At 68.2% G+C, this 16598-nt stretch overlaps 3 protein-coding genes across 3 annotated transcripts; 1 reads left to right on the forward strand and 2 right to left on the reverse strand.

The window, feature by feature from the left end:
- Positions 1-1011: 1011 nt before the first annotated feature.
- On the reverse strand, positions 1012-7316 carry LOC141972070 (uncharacterized). The gene is made up of 3 exons (XM_074929834.1): positions 7045-7316; positions 4521-4707; positions 1012-2965 (listed from the first exon to the last, which is right to left on the reverse strand). Exons 1-3 carry the CDS (start codon positions 7314-7316, stop codon positions 2234-2236), a joined length of 1191 nt encoding a protein of 396 aa, XP_074785935.1. The 3' UTR covers positions 1012-2233.
- A 317-nt stretch (positions 7317-7633) lies between these two features.
- Positions 7634-11510, forward strand: ZNF865 (zinc finger protein 865). The gene is made up of 2 exons (XM_074929983.1): positions 7634-7742; positions 8306-11510. The coding sequence occupies exon 2, from the start codon at positions 8334-8336 to the stop codon at positions 11385-11387; it is 3054 nt and encodes a 1017-aa protein (XP_074786084.1). The 5' UTR covers positions 7634-7742; positions 8306-8333; the 3' UTR covers positions 11388-11510.
- A 3465-nt stretch (positions 11511-14975) lies between these two features.
- On the reverse strand, positions 14976-16557 carry LOC141972205 (uncharacterized). Its single transcript, XM_074930057.1, has 2 exons — positions 16397-16557; positions 14976-15593 (listed from the first exon to the last, which is right to left on the reverse strand). Exons 1-2 carry the CDS (start codon positions 16438-16440, stop codon positions 14990-14992), a joined length of 648 nt encoding a protein of 215 aa, XP_074786158.1. The 5' UTR covers positions 16441-16557; the 3' UTR covers positions 14976-14989.
- Between the last annotated feature and the right edge of the window lie 41 nt (positions 16558-16598).

The raw sequence follows: 16598 nt of genomic DNA on the forward strand, positions 1-16598 counted from the left end.
GTCCTGGGGGGGGTGGGGGGTATTGTGTGGCCCCCCCACCCCCCCGATTTCCTCCCCCCCCCTGCCCCCCCCCAATGCAATAAAGCCCGAGCGTGGAGTGAGCTCAGTCCTTGGGGGGGGGGGGGGGGGGTGTCGGGGGGTCACGCGGGGGGGGGGGGGGGGGGGGCGCGGGGGGCTGGTACATATACACAGACTCTGCCCCATCTACCCCCCCCCCCCCCCCAAATTCAGCCTCTTATAGCCCCCCCCCCCCATCTCAATGCCTCCACTTTGGCCTCCCAGTGGCCCCCCCCCCCCCCCCCCCCATCCATCCCAGTGCTCCCAGTTTGGCCTCCCAGTTCAGCCTGCGCCCAGCAGCGGGGTCAGAGGTTTATTCTGTACAAAAAAAAAAAAAAAAAAAAGCCCCCCCCCCCCCCCCCCCCCCAATTATCACCAGCTTGGGGACACCCCCCCCCCCAAAAAAAATTTCCCCATCGTGGGGGTGCATGGGGCGGGGGGGGGGGGGTCACCACCCCCAAAACCCACGTGAGGGGGGGGGGCGGGGGGGCAGTAAAGTGGTCAAAGTGCAGGGGGGGGGGGGGGGCAGATGGCTGGGTCGCCCCCCCCCCCAGGGTTTTTTGTTTTTTTTTTTTGGGGGGGGGGGGGTTGTTTGTCGTGCTGGCTTCAGTCCCAAGCTGGGAAGGGACCCAGGTGTTGGGAGAAGGGGGGGGGGGGTGTCCCATTGCCCCCCCCCCCCCAAATCCCCTCCCAGTGACGCTACTGGCCTTAACTGGAAATGGGTCACTGGAAGGAATGGGAGGGGGGGGGGACACACACGTGACACCCAGATATCTGGGGGCTCCCCCCCCCCCCCTAAATTCTGAGAGGAACCGGGTGTCCGGGAGCCCCCCCCCAGGGTCTTCGACCCTGGGGGGGGGCTCCCGGACACCCGGGTCCTCTCTGGGGGTTTGGGGGGGCGTGTCTTGGGGGGGGGGGGGCAGTGCTTAGGGGAGGGGGGGGGGGGCACCCGGATGCCTGCGCCCCCCCCGCCCTGTGTTGTGCTTCGAACCAGCCCTGGGGCCGGGGAATAAATATTTACAAGGGGGGGGGGGCATAGAGGGGGGGATCCAGGCATCTGGGGGGGGCTCAGTGTGTCCTGTGTCCCCCCCCCGTCCCCCCGTCCCCCCCCCCCAGGACTGAGGTGGATCCAGATCCTGGTTCCAGGTTGAGGCTGGATCCTGGGGCTGGATCCCAGAGCAGGATTGATCCCGGAGTTGGATCCTGGAGCCAGATCCGGATCCCAATCCGGATCCCAATCCGGATCCTGGAGCCAGATCTTGGTGCTGGATCCCAAATCCGGATCCCAAATCCCAAATCTGGATCCTGGAGCCAGATCTTGGTGCTGGATCCCAAATCCGGATCCCAAATCCGGATCCCACGGCCAGATCTCGGTGCTGGATCCCAAATCCGGATCCCATGGCCAGATTTTGGTGCTGGCTCCCAAATCTGGATCCCAAATCCGGATCCCGCGGCCAGATCTCGGTGCTGGATCCCAAATCTGGATCCCATGGCCAGATTTTGGTGCTGGGTCCCAAATCCGGGTCCTGGAGCCAGATCTTGGTGCTGGGTCCCAAATCCGGATCCCAAATCCCGATCCCGCGGCCAGATCTCAGTGCTGGATCCTGATGTGGGATCCCAGAGGCAGAGCCTGGTGCTGTGTCCCGTCACTGGATCCCAGTGCCAGATCCCGTGGCCAGATCTTGGTGCTGGATCCCAAATCTGGATCCCGTGGCCAGATCCCAGAGCTGGATCCTGATGTGGGATCCCAGAGCTGGATCCCACTGCCAGATCCTGTGGCCAGATCTCGGTGCTGGATCCCTGGGTCAGATCCCAGATCCCGATCCCAGAGCTGGATCCTGGAGGCAGATCCCGCGGCCAGATCTTGGTGCTGGATCCTGGTGCTGCGCCTCGTCACTGGATCCCAGTGCCAGATCCCACGGCCAGATCCCGGCACCAGATCTCAGTGCTGGATCCCAGAGCTGGATCCTGATGTGGGATCCCAGAGCTGGATCCCACTGCCAGATCCTGTGGCCAGATCTCGGTGCTGGATCCCTGGGTCAGATCCCAGATCCCGATCCCAGAGCTGGATCCTGGAGGCAGATCCCGCGGCCAGATCTTGGTGCTGGATCCTGGTGCTGCGCCTCGTCACTGGATCCCAGTGCCAGATCCCACGGCCAGATCCCGGCACCAGATCTCAGTGCCGGATCCCAGAGCTGGATCCTGATGTGGGATCCCAGAGCCGGATCTCGGTGCTGGATCCCAGGGCCAGATCCCGGTGTTTGTTGCGTCTCATCACTGGATCCCAGTGCCGGATCCCACAGCCAGATCCCATGGATGGATCCCAGTGCCGGATCCCAGTGCCAGATCCCATGGATGGATCCCAGTGCCGGATCCCGCCACCAGTTCCCGCCACCAGATCCCGGAGCCGGATCCCAGAGCCAGATCCCAAAGTGGGATCCCGGTGCCGGATCCCACCCCCACCCCGGTCCTCGCGCCCCAGCCCCACCTCCCAGCCCCCTCCCTCCCTCTCCGGATCCCTACGGACACCGCGCCAGGGCCCGGGGCGGGGGGGTGGGTTAGGGAGGGCCCCGCCAGCACCCTGCCGGTCACCGGTAGCCACACACCGGTCACCGATAGCCACACGCCGGTCACCGGTAGCCACACGCCGGTCACCGGTAGCCACACGCCGGTCACCGGTAGCCGCGGCGGCCCTACAGGGCGCCGTGCCGGGCCTCGTAGCGCGCCAGGAGCGCGCGGAAGCGGCGAGGTCCCGGCGGGCGGCCGCCACCTCCTGCCGCAGCGCCGCGTTCTCCCGCTCCAGGAAGGCCGCGCGCACCGAGATCTGATTCTCCTTCAGGCGTCGCGCGTCCCGCGAGCGCTTGGCCGCCGCGTTGTTCTTGCTGCGGCGGCTCCAGTATTTCTCGTCCTGAGAGAGGAAAAAGCGTAGGGGGGGGGGGGGGGGGGGCAAAAAAAAAAAAAATTAAAAAAAAATGGGGGAACCCCCCCCTCAAACACCTGGGTATCATCCCTCCCCCTGTAGGACTTTGGGCATCAGGAGGAGCCCCCAAATGTTGGGGTTGTCCTGGAGTCCTGCGTGTGCCCCCCCCGATTCCTGTCACCCCCCCCCCCCACCCAAACAAGACGGGATGCTGGTGGAGTCTTGGCTCCCCACAAAATGTTGGGGTCCCCCCTAACTCCTGTCACCCCCCCGCAGAACCTTGGGCACCGGGAGTCCCCCCAAATGTTGGGGTTGTCCTGGAGTCCCGCGTCCCCCCCCCCAATTCCTGTCACACGCCCCCCCCAGGCACCTCAGACCCCCCCCACCCAAACAAGACGGGATGCTGGTGGAGTCTTGGCTCCCCACAAAATGTTGGGGTCCCCCCTAACTCCTGTCACCCCCCCGCAGAACCTTGGGCACCGGGAGTCCCCCCAAATGTTGGGGTTGTCCTGGAGTCCTGCGTGTGCCCCCCCTGATTCCTGTCACCCCCCCCCCCCCAAACACCCAGGACCCCGCTGGAGCCCTCGGTCCCCCCCAAATATCAGGGTCCCCCCAACTCCTGTCACCCCCCCACAGAACCTTGGGCACTGGGTCCCCCCAAATGTCGGGGTCCTCCTTGACTCCAGGGTCCCCCCGACTCCTGTCACCCCCCCCCTCCAGCCTCCTGGGTCCCCCCTGGATGTGTGGGACCCCCCCCCAGGCACCTCAGTCCCCCCCCAAACACCTGGGACCCCGCTGGATTCCTGGGTCCCCCCCAAATGTTGGGGTCCCCCCAAATCCTCTCACAATGCCCCCCCAACACTCGGGTCCCCCAGTTGCCTCCACCCCAGTAGACACCTGGGTGTCCCCCCCCAACTTCTGCCCCCCCCCCTCGGGGTTCCCCCCAAACACCTCTGGGCATCGTCCCCCCCCCCCAAAACACGGGTCCCCCTAAAAACCTGCAGCTTCCACAGACACCTGCGTCCCCGCCCAGACACAGGGGGGGCCCCCCCAAATGCCAGGGACCCCCCAATTGCCTGTAACCCCCCCCCCCCCCCGATTCCTGGGTCTGCCATGGACACCAGGGCTCCCCCCTACCCCCCCCCCCCCAAATCCTGCCCCCTCCCCAAAACCCTGAGACCCCCCAACTCCTGCCCCCCCTCAGGGTCCCCCCCCAGACACTTTCGGGTCCCCCTGACTCACGTCTCCCCCCCCCCCCCAAAAAAAAAAACCCTGGGTCCCCCTAAAAACCTGCATCTTCCATAGATACCTGCATCCCCACCCAGACACAGCATGAGGGGGGGTCCCCCCAAATTCCCCAGCCCCCCCAATTTCCTGCACACACACCCCCCCCCCCGTCATATTCCCAACCTCTGTGTGTCCCCCCCCCCATCCCAAAACCCTCCTCAGCCATGAACACCGGGGTGCCCCCCAACCCTTGCCTCTATGTGTGTTTGTGTGTCCCCCCCCCCCCAAAAAAAAAATGGGGTGTCCCCCCCCCAACCTTCTGCTCCTCGGGCACATGGACCTTCCGGGCCTTCCTGGCGATGGGCTGCGGCCGCAGCTCGTCCTGGGAGAAGCGGAGCCGCCGCGGGTCGAAGGGGCCCCCCCCGGCCCCCCCCAGCGCCTCCGGCTCCAGCAGCGCCTCCCCCGGGGCCGGCGGGGTGGGGGACCCCGGGGGGGGCCGGGGGCTGCAGGGTGGGGGGGAGAAATGGGGTCACGATGCAGCTGGGATAGGGTTTGGGAGGGTAGGGGGGGGGGCCCTGTCGCGATAGAGGGTCTGTATCGCAATGGGGGGGGGGCGCTGTTACGGCGCGGTTGGGTATCGGGTGTTTATCGTTATGGGGGGGGGGGGGATCGCGATGGGAGGGGTCGCATCGGGGTCTCTATCGCGACGGGGGGGGGGGCGTGATTGTGTCGTGTGTGTCGTGTATGTGTGTGTGTCCCCCCCCCCGCGGAGCAGCACGTGGCGGCGCGGGTGAGCCCCGGGCGCGTGGGACCCCCCCCCCCGCCGCGCACGTGAGTGGGGCGGGGCCAGGGACAACACGGACGCTTGGGGGAACACCCCCCCCCCCCCCCAAAACTGTCACGCGTGGGTCCGTGTCACCCCCCCCACCCCCCCCCAGACACCTGTGTCCCCCCCACGCGCGTGTCTGTGTCCTCTGTCCCCCCCCACGCCCCCCCCTCGGCTGGGTGTCCCCCCCCCCACGCGTGTCCCGTCCCCCGTGGACGTGTGTGTGTGTGTGGGGGGGGGTGTCCCCCTTCCCGGTGTCCCCCCGGATTCCTGGGTGCCCCCCCGCGCTTTTTTCCACCCCCCCCCCAGCTCACACGCACCGGCCGGTCTCTCGTGGGCGGGGGGGGGCTCCGGGCTGGGGGGCAGCCCGTGCTCCCGCAGGAATTCATCCAGGTCCACGTACTCCAGGTCCCCCCCGGCCCCGGGGCGCTCCCACGGGGGGGCCCCACGAAGGCCCCGCGGCACCCACCCGCCTCCTCCATCCTGCCGCGCCCACGGACACGCGTCAACACGGGGAGCGGGGCGCGGGGGGGGCGAGAAAAAAAAAAAAAAACCGGCGCGGGGGGGGGGTGTGTGTGTGTTGTGACACGGAAAACGGGGGGTTCCCGTTTTGCCCCCCCCCCCCCCCGTGCCGTTAATTCCCCGTGGGCCACGTGACCGGCCGCACGTGACGCCGCCACCACGCGTGGGGGACACGGGACACGCGCGGGATGATGGGGGGGGGGGGGACACACACACACGGGGGGGGGACACACACACGTGCGGCGCTCACGTGGGAGCTCCCGCCCCCACGTGCGGCCTCACCTCAGGTGACCCCGGGACGGTTCCCACGGGGGGGGGGGGGGGGAGCGGATAACACACACACACACCCCCCCCGCCCCCCCTTCCTCTCCACAGCGCCCACGGCGGGGGGGGGGGGTGTAGGGGCCCGATCCTGACCCCCCCCCCCCCCATCTCTACGGGCTCAGCGTGGGGGTCCCGCAGCCTCCCGGTGTGTCCCCCCCCCCCGGTCCCGGTTCACACACACCCCCCCCCCGCCCCGCGGTGTCTGTTCCACCCGCCCCCCCCCCCACGGTCCCGCTGCTCCCCCCGGGGCCTCCGCGGGTCCCGGTGCCCCGTCCCGGTGCCGGTGCCCCCCCCCGTCCCGGTGCCCCCCCCCGGTGCCGGTGCCGACCTGCCGCCCCGCGCCCCGCCGTGCCCTCGGCATGAGCCGCCCGCGGGGGCGCTGCTCCCCCCCTCCCAACACAAAGGGGAGGAGCCTCACCCAGCCACGCCCCATCCCCGGCGCTTCGCCTATCCCCGCAAGCCCTGCCGGCGAGCCACGCCCGTAGCCCCACCCCCTAAAGCGGCGGGGCGGGGTTTGCCGCGTTCAGGCCACGCCTCCCCAGCGCACGTTGCGCTCCTCTCATTGGTCCCCGCTGCCGCCTTCCCCCCTCTAATCCCCGCCCCCGCGGCAGGTGTCGCCCCGCCCCACCCCGCAAGGGGCGGAGCTCCTCTCGCCAATCCCCGCCCACACGCGGCCACCGCGGCCAATAGAAGCTCGGAGGGGGCGTGGCCGGCGGTCATGCGGCGCGGCCATGGGCGCCGCGCGGGGGCGGGGGGGGTGTGGGGGGGGACGGGCTGACCTAGATTTAGCCAATGGGAACGCGCGGGGTGGGCGGGGCCTGACCCAGTTTTGGCCAATAAGGGTAAGCGCGGTGGGCGAGGCCTGAGGGGCCGCGAGCACGTGGGGCCGCACGTGCCCGCCCGGGGGCGGGCTCTTAAAGGGGGTCGCGTTCTTAAAGGGGCCGCGTCCGGGATGGGCGGGGCGGGGGGCGGGACCCCGGCGGCCAGGACAGCCCTGGGGGCGGGGCTTACGGTTCTGCGGGGAACCCCGCGACCCCCGTCACGTGACGAGGTCCGGGAGGTGACGTTACCGTCGCCGCGCATCGCCCCCCCCCGCCCCCCCCGTCCCGTCCCGTCTCGCGGCCGCTCCACCGCGGGGGGGACACGGACACGCGCCCCCCGCCCTCACGGGACTGTCGTCACTTCCGCCCCAGGGCGTGGTCCCGTCCAAATCCGCGCGTCTGATTGGCCGGGAGTAGCCCCCCCCTCCCTTCTCCCCTGGCGGCCATCTTTGAAGCGGGCGGTTGGGCACGGGCCGCCATCTTGAGTGCGGGCGACCCGCGGGCGCCATCTTGGGTGAGGGCAACCGCCGGCCGCGCGCTGCCATCTTGTCTCGCGGCCCGTTCGGCGCCGGGCAGCGGCCGCCATCTTGGCCGGGGGAGGAGGGCGCCGCGGCGCCATCTTTAGTGTGGGCAACGCTCCCCCTTCAACATCCCCCCTCCCCTCACGGGGGTCTGGGGGGGTCACCGCGACCTCACGAGTCCCACGTAGGGGTGGGGGGGGTCCCGTTGTCCCCCCGGTCGCCGCCGTTCCCGGACACCGGAGTCTCCTTCCCCCCTCCCTTCCCCGTTTCTTCTTCGCGGTCTCGCAAAGCATTGTGGGGCGGCGAGGGGCGGGGTTTACGTCACGTGGCCCCGGCCGGGGGGTTCCGGCTCCGGCGGGGGAGGCGCGTCCGGCCAGGCCCGTCCGTGCGGGGCTTCAGGGCGGCCCCGGCCCTGCACCCCCCCGGCCCAGCCCCCCCCGACCCTCCCCGGGACCCCCCGACCCTCCCCCAGCCCCGGACCGACCCCCCCCGGCCCCGGACGGACGGGCCTGGTTCACCCCCAGGTGAGTGACCCGCCCCCCCCCCGTCGCTCCCGGTGCCTCCCGGGTTCCGTCTCCCCCCCCCCGGGGGGGTTTAACCCCCCCCCCAAGCCCCCCGGGGCTGAGGGACCCCCCATACCCCCCTCCAGGGCGAGCTGCGCCCCGTTAACTCCCACACAAAGCCGTGACACAAAGCCGTGGGGACCCCGTAGTCCCCCCCAAGTCCTCACAGCCCCTCAAAAAATCCTAGAGGACCCCCCCAACCCAGCCCCACGTCCCCCTTCTGGGCCCCTCCCGCACCCCATCCACATCCCACCTCCCCCAAAAGCCAAGGGGACCCCCCCAATCCATCCCCACATCCCCCCTCTGGGTCCCTCCCGCACCCCATCCATATCCCACCCCCCCCCAAAAGTCAAGGGGACGCCCCCAAACCAGCCCCACATCCCCCCTCTGGGCTCCTGCCGTCCCCCATCCACCCCCAAAAACCCACGGGGACCCTCACACCGTCGCTCTGAGCTCCTCCCCTAGCCCAGGGGACACCCCCCCCAGCCCCCCCAGCCATCTCTCACCCCACACCCCCTCCCCAGGTCGCAGCCCCCCCCTCCCCGGGCGGAGATGGAAGCCAACGTCAGCGACGAGAGCGTCCACTTCCAGAGTTACCCCTTCGACTTCCTCGAGTTCCTCAACCACCAGCGCTTCGAGCCCATGGAGCCCTACGGCCACGAGCACCCCAAAACCCTGCCCGCCCTCCCCTGCCCCCAGCCCCCCTTCGACTACCCCCCCCCGCCCGGCGCCCCCCCCTTTGACCGCTCCCCTGCCGCCAAGCACAAGGACTTCAAAGCCGAAGGCGGCGCCTCCTCTTCTTCCTCCTCCTCTTCCTCCTCCCAGCCAAAAAAGGCAGATGGCAGCGTGGGGGTGCAAGCGGGGGCCCCCCCATACCCCAGCCCGGCCGTGCCCCCCCCACCACAGCCCCTCTTTGAGGCCGCCGGCACCTTCAACGCGCCCCAGTGGGGCATCGTGGACCTCTCGAGCCACCAGCACCTCTTCGGGGGGCTGAAACGAGGCGGGACAGTGGCGGTGGCAGCGGGGACGGCGGTGGCGGGGACCCCAACGGCCCCCCCGGCCCCCCCGGAGGCGTCGTCGAAGGATGAGAAGAGTTATTTCCGCCGGTTGAAGTATTTTATGGAGCGGCGCTTCCCTTGCGGCGTCTGCCAAAAGTCCTTCAAGCAGTCGTCCCACCTGGTGCAGCACATGCTGGTGCACAGCGGCGAGCGCCCGTACGAGTGTGGCACCTGCGGCCGCACCTACAACCACGTCTCCAGCCTCATCCGCCACCGACGCTGCCATAAAGAAGCCACCGAGGACGGCGGCGCTGCCGGCGTCACCCCCGCGGCGGTGCCCACCACCTCCGGGGTCATCCCGGCACCCAACGGGGCCGCTGGGGTCTTACCGGCGCCCAACGGAGTCAACCCGTTGGCGAGCGGCGTCGCGGCGGCGAGCGGCGTCGTGGCGGCACCCAACGGCGTCAACGCGACGCCCAACGGCGTCAACCTGGCGACGAGCGGGGTCATGCCGGCGCCCAACGGGGTCAACGCGGCACCCAACGGGGTCAACGCGGCGCCCAACGGGGTCAACGTAGCCTTGAGCGGCGTCATCCCGGCACCCAACGGGGCCGCGGCGCTGAGCGGCGTCATCCCGGCGCCCGGTGGCGTCATCCCGACGCCCGGTGGCGTCATCCTGGCGCCCAGCGGGGTCATCCCGACACCCGGGGGGGTCACTTTGGCACCCGGTGGTGCCACCCCGGCGCCCAGCGGTGCCGCCCCGGATGGCCCCTTCACTTGCTCGTTGTGTTGGAAGGTCTTCAAGAAGCCAAGTCACCTCCACCAACACCAAATCATCCACACTGGGGAGAAGCCCTTCAGCTGCTCGGTGTGTGCCAAGAGCTTCAACCGCCGCGAGAGCCTCACCCGCCACGTCAAGACGCACTCGGGGCTGCTGCGGGTGCCCTGCGCCGTGTGCGGGAAGGAATTCCGCGATCCCGCCTACCTGCTGCGGCACCAAGCGGCCCACAGCGGCCAACGCCCCGACTACAAGTGCGAGGTCTGCGGCAAGGCCTACGCCGCCCCCCAGAGCCTCCTGCGGCACCGCCAGGTCCACGCCGGCCCCAAACCCAACGCCGTAGCGGCGGCGGCGGCGTATCCCGGCGTCCCCAAAGCGGCCGTGCCCGTGTTCCCCGGCGCCTACGTGGGGCCGGAGGGGGAAGCGAAAACGAGCGACGGTGCCGCCGGAGGTTTTTTATCGCCGGCGCCGGGCGCGTCGTTGTTGGCGCCGGGGAAGAGTTTTGGCTGCGGGATCTGCGGGCGGGCGTTCGGCCGGCGGGAGACGTTGAAGCGTCACGAGCGGATCCACACCGGGGAGAAGCCGCACCAGTGCGCCGTGTGCGGCAAACGCTTCCGCGAGTCCTTCCACCTCAGCAAGCACCACGTGGTGCACACCCGCGAGCGGCCCTACAAGTGCGAGCTCTGCGGCAAAGCCTTCGGCTACCCCCAAAGCCTCACCCGCCACAAACAAATCCACCGCCTGCCCTTACCCTGCGGATTGGGGGGAACCGGAGCGCCCCCCGAAGGGCTGAGCTACGGCTGCGGTGAATGCGGCGAGCGCTTCCCCGACCTGTTCCGCGCCGTCAACCACAAGGAAGCTCACGCCGGGGAGAAACCCTACGGCTGCGACGCCTGCGGAAAAGCTTTCGGCTTCATCGAGAACCTGATGTGGCACAAGCTGGTTCACCAAGCCGCCCCCGAACGCCTGCTGCCCGAGGGGGGGCCGCCGGCCGAGAGCGGGCTGCAGCCCCCCGAGGAGCACCCGGTGGTGCCGAGCGGCGAGCGCTTCACCTGCGGCACCTGCGGGCAGAGCTTTAAGCATTTTTTGGGGCTGGTGACCCACAAATACGTCCACTTGGTGCGACGGACTCTGGCTTGCGGCGTTTGCGGCCAGAATTTCGCCGGCGCTTACGATTTGCTGCTTCACCGGCGCCGCCATTTGCAGAAACGTCACTTCGGCTGTTCCGTTTGCGGGAAGCGTTTCTGGGAAGCGGCGTTGCTGATGCGGCACCAGCGCTGCCACACCGAGGAGCGGCCCTACCGCTGCGCCGTCTGCGGCCGCGGGTTCCTGCGCTCCTGGTACCTGCGGCAGCACAAGGTGGTGCACACCGGGGAACGCGCCTACAAGTGCGCGCTCTGCAACAAACGCTTCGCCCAATCCTCCAGCCTGGCCGAACACCAACGGCTCCACGTCGTCGCCCGCCCCCAACGTTGCCAAACGTGCGGGAAAACTTTCCGTTATCGTTCCAACCTCCTGGAGCACCGACGCGTTCACCTGGGCGAGAAGGTTTACCGCTGCGAGCTCTGCGGGAAGAGTTTCTTCTACCTGTCGTCCATCTTGCGGCACCAGCGCTCGCACGACGCCCGCCGCGATTTGCGCTGCTCCGCCTGCCTCAAGCTCTTCAAGGACCCCAAATATTTCAGCAAACACCTGCAGACGCACCAGGGCGGGCGCCCCTTCAAGTGCAGCACCTGCGGGGAAGCTTTTCGCAACACCTACGGCCTCAAAAAGCACCGGCACGGCCACAAGCTCGAGCGCCTGGCCGCCCTGGCGCACAAGGACGCCTGAGGACGGGGCGGGGAGGCGCTGGTTGGGGATGGGTGTGGGGCAACGTGGCTCGGCGCGGGGCAACAGAGCTCTTCGTGGGGCGGCGCGGCTCGGCACGGGGCAACGAGGCTCAGCACGGCTTGGTTTGGGGCAACGTGGCTCAACATGGGTCATTGGAGCTCTTCGTGGGGCGTCACGGCTCGGTGCGGGGCAACGGGGCTCTTCGTGGTGCGGCGTGGGGCAACGACACGGGGCGACAGGGCTCGGCGTGGAGCAACGCAGCTTGGCACGAGGCAGCGTGGCTCAACGTGGGTCAGCAGGGCTCTTCGTGGTCCATCGCAGCTCGGCACGGGGCAGTGGGACTCTTCGTGGGGCAACAACACGGGGCAGCAGGGCTCGGCGTGGGGCAACGTGGCTCAGCGTGGCTTGGCATGAGGCAACGTGGGTCAGCAGAGCTCTTCACGGAGCAACACGGCTCGGCACGGGGCAACAAGGCTCAACACGGCTCAGTGTTGGGGCAACGTGGCTCAACATGGGTCAACAGGGCTCCTCGTGGTGCGTCACGGCTCGGCACGGGGCAACGGGGCTCTTTGTGGTGTGACACGGGGCAACAGGGCTCGGCGTGGGGCAGTGTGGCTCGGCACAAGGCAACGTGGCTCAACAGAGCTCTTCATGGTGCATCACGGCTCGGCACGGGTCAACACGGCTCAGCATGGAGCAACGAGGCTCGGCACAGCTCGGTGTGGGGCAGCAACATGGGTCAACATGGCTCTTGGTGCATTGTGGCTCGGTCTGGGTCAACACGGCTCGTCATGGGTCAACACGGCTCGTCATGGGTCAAGGGGGCTCTTCATGGGTCAGCGGGGCTCGTCATGGGTCAGCGGGGCTCGTCATGGGTCAACAGGGCTCGTCATGGGTCAACAGGGCTCGTCATGGGTCAAGGGGGCTCTTCATGGGTCAACACGACTTGTCACGGGTCAACAGGGCTCGTCATGGGTCAACACGGCTCGTCACGGGTCAGCGGGGCTCGTCACGGGTCAACACGGCTCGTCACGGGCCAGCGGGGCTCTTCATGGTGCATCATGGCTCAGCGTGGGGCAACACGGCTCGACACGGGTCAACACGCAACACGGCTCGACACGCCTCAACAGGCCTCTTCATGGTGCAACACGCCGCGGCACAGCCCGGCCCACCGGACACGGGGGGGTTCCCCATCCCGGGGCGCACGGACATGACCCCCCACCCTCCCATCCCCCCCCCAGCACTCCCACCCCAAGCCCGGCTGCCTGGATCCCCCCCGGGGGGGTGGGGCTGGGGCACGGGGACACGCCCCCCCCTCCCCGCCCCCCAACCCGCCCCGGGGGGTTCTGGCAGCGTAGGGCTATAAATAAATGCGAATATAAATATATATCAAAAATATCTATAGGAGAGAGTTCGCGCCCCCCCCCCCCCGCCCGGCGGGGGGCGTCCCGGCGCGGGCTGAGACCCCCCCAGCTCAACGCAGCGATGGGCGGGGCCGAGGTCACGTGACCGACCCGGGGATGTACAGACGAAGCCGATATTAAACCGTGGATGCGAGCTTGGGGGTGACTCCTTCCAGCGCCGGCGGGACGGGTTGGTTAGTTGGGTTAGTGGGTTGGTTAGTTGGGTTAGTGGGTTGGTTAGTTGGGTTAGTGGGTTGGTTAGTTGATAGGTTGGATTGTGGGGGGAGTTGGTTACTTGATGGGTGGGTTGGATGGTGGGGGGGTTGGTTAGTTGTGGGTTGGTTCGTGGGTCAGTTGGTTGATGGGTTGGTTGGATGATGGGTGGGTTGGTTGAATCATGAGTGGGTTGGTTAGTTGATGGGTTGGTTGGATTACAGGTAGGCTGGTTAGTTACGGGTTGGTTGGCTCATGGGTGAGTTGGTTAGTTAATGGGTTGGATCAGGAGTGGGTTGGTTAGTTAATGGGTTGGTTGGATCATGAGTGGGTTGGTTAGTTAATTGGTTGGTTGGATCATGAGTGGGTTGGTTAGCTGATAGGTTGGTTGGTTGAATGATGGGTGGGTTAGTTGTGGGTTGGTTGGCTCATGGGTCAGTTGGATGATGGGTTGGTTATGGGTTGGTTAGTTGATGGGTTGGGTCACAGGTGGGTTGGTTAGTTGTGGGTTGGTTAGTTGGCTCACGGGTCAGTTGGTTAGCTGATGGGTTGGTGGGATGATGGCTTGGTTGGTTGGATCACAGGTGGGTTGGTTAGTTATGGGTTGAATCATGGGTGGGTTGGTTAGTTGATCAGTGGGTTGGTTAGTTTATTGGTGGGTTGGTTAGTTGATGGGTAGGTTGGATGATGGGCTGGTTGGTTGGCTCATGGGTGGGTTGGTTAGTTGTGGGTTGGTCAGTTGGTTAGTTGATGGGTTGGTTGGATGATGGGTGGGTTGGTTGGCTCATGGGTGGGTTGGTTGGTGGGTTGGGCCATGAGCAGGGGGGTTGGTTGAGGGGTTTGGGGGGTGGGGGGTGGCTCAGAGTTAGGCGTTGGCCATTGGCCGTTGGTTTGTGGGCCATCGCCCACCCTCCCCCCCCAATAAAACAACACGAGAAAAGGAAAAACCAAAAAAGAGTTTTTTAATAATAATTAAAAAAAAGAAACATCAAGCTGGGGAGACCCGGTGGGGCTGGGGGGGCCTCGCGGGGGAGGGGGGAGCAGCTTCACAGGGGGATGGGCAGCGCAGACCCCAGCCCCAGGGCCACCGTCCCGCCGTGTCCCCAACCTGAGGGCCACCATCTTGCCATGATGAGCCCCAGGGCCACCATCCCTCAGTGTCCCCAACCCCGGGGCCACCATCTCTTCATGACGCGCTTCAGGGCCACCATCTCTCCACATCCCCAGCCCCAGGGCCACCATCTCTCCATGTCCCCAACCCCATGGCCACCATCTCTCCACAACGAGCCCCAGGGCCACCATCCCTCCGTGTCCCCAACCCCGGGGCCACCATCTTGCCATGACGACCCCCATGGCCACCATCCCTCCGTGTCCCCAACCCCGGGGCCACCATCTTGCCATGACGACCCCCATGGCCACCATCCCTCCGTGTCCCCAACCCCAGGGCCACCATCTTGCCATGACGACCCCCATGGCCACCATCCCTCCGTGTCCCCAACCCCGGGGCCACCATCTTGCCATGATGAGCCCCAGGGCCACCATCCCTCCGTGTCCCCAACCCCAGGGCTACCATCTTGCCATGATGAGCTCCACGATCACCATCTCTCCCTGTCCCCAACCCCGGGGCCACCATCTTGCCATGACGACCCCCATGGCCACCATCCCTCCGTGTCCCCAACCCCGGGGCCACCATCTTGCCATGACGACCCCCATGGCCACCATCCCTCCGTGTCCCCAACCCCGGGGCCACCATCTTGCCATGACGACCCCCATGGCCACCATCCCTCCGTGTCCCCAACCCTGAGAGCCACCACCCCTCCACGACGAGCTCCACGACCACCACCCACCCTTCCACACACACCCAAGCCCCACACCCCACCCCAACCCCTCTCCCACACACACCCCCCCCCCTCCCCTTCCTACCCCTCCCACCCACCCCCCTCCCCACTCACTCCCACCCCACACCCTCCCACCCCCTCCCACCCCTCACGGCGCCGGCGGGCGGGGCAGGTGCTTGCGCCTGACGTGTCGCTGGAGCGTGTTCCTCTCCCCGAAGCGCATGTGGCAGTGGGGACACTGGAAGGGTCGTTCCCCCGTGTGCACCCGCTGGTGATGGGCCAATTCCCCCGAGTCCCGGAACCGTCGGGGGCACAAGGGGCAAGCGTGGGGCTTGCGGCCGGCGTGGGTGTATTTGTGCCGTTCCAGGTGGGACGTTCTCTTGAAGGCTTTGCCGCAGGCGCGACAGACGTGGGGTTTGTGCTCCGAGTGGGTGATGCTGTGACGTTGGAGGTACGAGAGGTACTCGAAGGAGCGGCCGCAAACCGGGCAGGAGAAAGCGCGACGGAGGGTCCCGGGACCCCCCGGTTCGGCCACCAAAACCGTGTAGGGGAGCCCTTGGTTGTCGATCAGAAGGTAACGACCCCCCGATGGGGGGCTGGACCCCCGGCGAGAGGAAGAGGAGGAGGAGGAGGAGGACGGAGGCTCCACGGGTGGCGGCGGCGGCTGCGGCGGCTGCGGCGGGGGGGATGGCGGAGGGGGGCGGGGGGGAGCGGGGGGCGGCGGGGGGGGGTGGTTGGAGGTCTCGGTGTGGCTGTGGGGAGAGGAGAAGGGAGGGGGGTTAGGGGGGGAGGTGGAAGGGGGGTGATGGGGGGATATGGGGGGGGTCTGGATGTCTGGGAACCTTGGGGGGGGGGATATGGGGGTCCTGGAAGCCCGGGGGGGGGATATGGGGGGGGCCTGGACATCTGGGACTCTGAGGGGGGGGATATGGGGGTCCTGGAAGCCCGGGGGGCGATATGGGGGGGGCCTGGATGTCTGAGACCCTGGGGGGGGGATATGGGGGTCCCAGGAGCCCGGGGGGGGGATATGGGGGTCTCAGACATCTGGGACCCCGTGGGGATGGGGAGATATGGGGGTCCTGGACATCTGGGACTCTGAGGGGGGGGGATACGGGGGTTCTGGATGTCTGGGAGCCCGGGGGGGGGGGGATATGGGGGTCCTGGAAGCCCAGGGGGGGATATGGGGGGGGCATATGGGGGTCCCAGGAGCCCGGGGGGGGGATATGGGGGTCTCAGACATCTGGGTCCCTGGGGAGGGGGGCATATGGGGGTCCCAGACACTTGGGTCCCCGGGGGGGAGGCAGGGGTGTGGGTCCCAAATCTCGGGGTCTCTGGGGGAATAGATATGGGGGTCCCGGGCACCCCCCCGCCCCCCCTCAGGGGTGGGGGTAGATATGGGGGTCCTACACACCGGGGTCCCCGTGGGGGGGGGGGCAAATCTGGGGGTCCCGAACGCCTGGATCCCCGGGGATGTGCGGGGCAGAGCTGGGGGTCCCGGAGGCCGCTGCCTCCCCCCTCCCCGCCCCCCCCCCGCGCCCCCCCCCTTCTCCGTTACCTCCCGGCGGCTCCGCGCCCCGGGCCCCACCTCGGGCCCTTCATGGGGCCCCGCTCAGGCCGCGGCGTCTCCGGTCGGGACCGACCCCGGGGGGGCGGCGGGGGGGGGCGTCCAGGGCCGCCGCATCGGGGTCCCCCGGCCCCGCGGGGCGGGAGGGGGCACCCGATGGGGGGGGGGGGGGGAGGGGGGGGGGTGCGGAGAA

The sequence above is a fragment of the Athene noctua genome, chromosome 31 (genome assembly GCF_965140245.1).
Source record: "Athene noctua chromosome 31, bAthNoc1.hap1.1, whole genome shotgun sequence".
NCBI classification, from domain to species: Eukaryota; Metazoa; Chordata; class Aves; order Strigiformes; family Strigidae; genus Athene; species Athene noctua.

What these genes read in the sequence shown, in the direction of transcription:
- LOC141972070 (XM_074929834.1), bottom strand. Translation starts at nt 7,316, where the DNA reads ATGGCGCCGCGGCGCCCTCCTCCCCCGGCCAAGATGGCGGCCGCTGCC. An exon ending in GCGGAAGTGACGACAGTCCC is followed by an intron (nt 4,708 to 7,044) that starts GTGAGGGCGGGG and finishes CCCACCCTGCAG; the next exon opens with CCCCCGGCCCCCCCCGGGGT. An exon ending in ATGTGCCCGAGGAGCAGAAG is followed by an intron (nt 2,966 to 4,520) that starts GTTGGGGGGGGG and finishes TTCCTCTCTCAG; the next exon opens with GACGAGAAATACTGGAGCCG.
- ZNF865 (XM_074929983.1), top strand. Translation starts at nt 8,334, where the DNA reads ATGGAAGCCAACGTCAGCGACGAGAGCGTCCACTTCCAGAGTTACCCC.
- LOC141972205 (XM_074930057.1), bottom strand. Translation starts at nt 16,440, where the DNA reads ATGAAGGGCCCGAGGTGGGGCCCGGGGCGCGGAGCCGCCGGGAG. An exon ending in GGGCGCGGAGCCGCCGGGAG is followed by an intron (nt 15,594 to 16,396) that starts GTAACGGAGAAG and finishes CTCTCCCCACAG; the next exon opens with CCACACCGAGACCTCCAACC.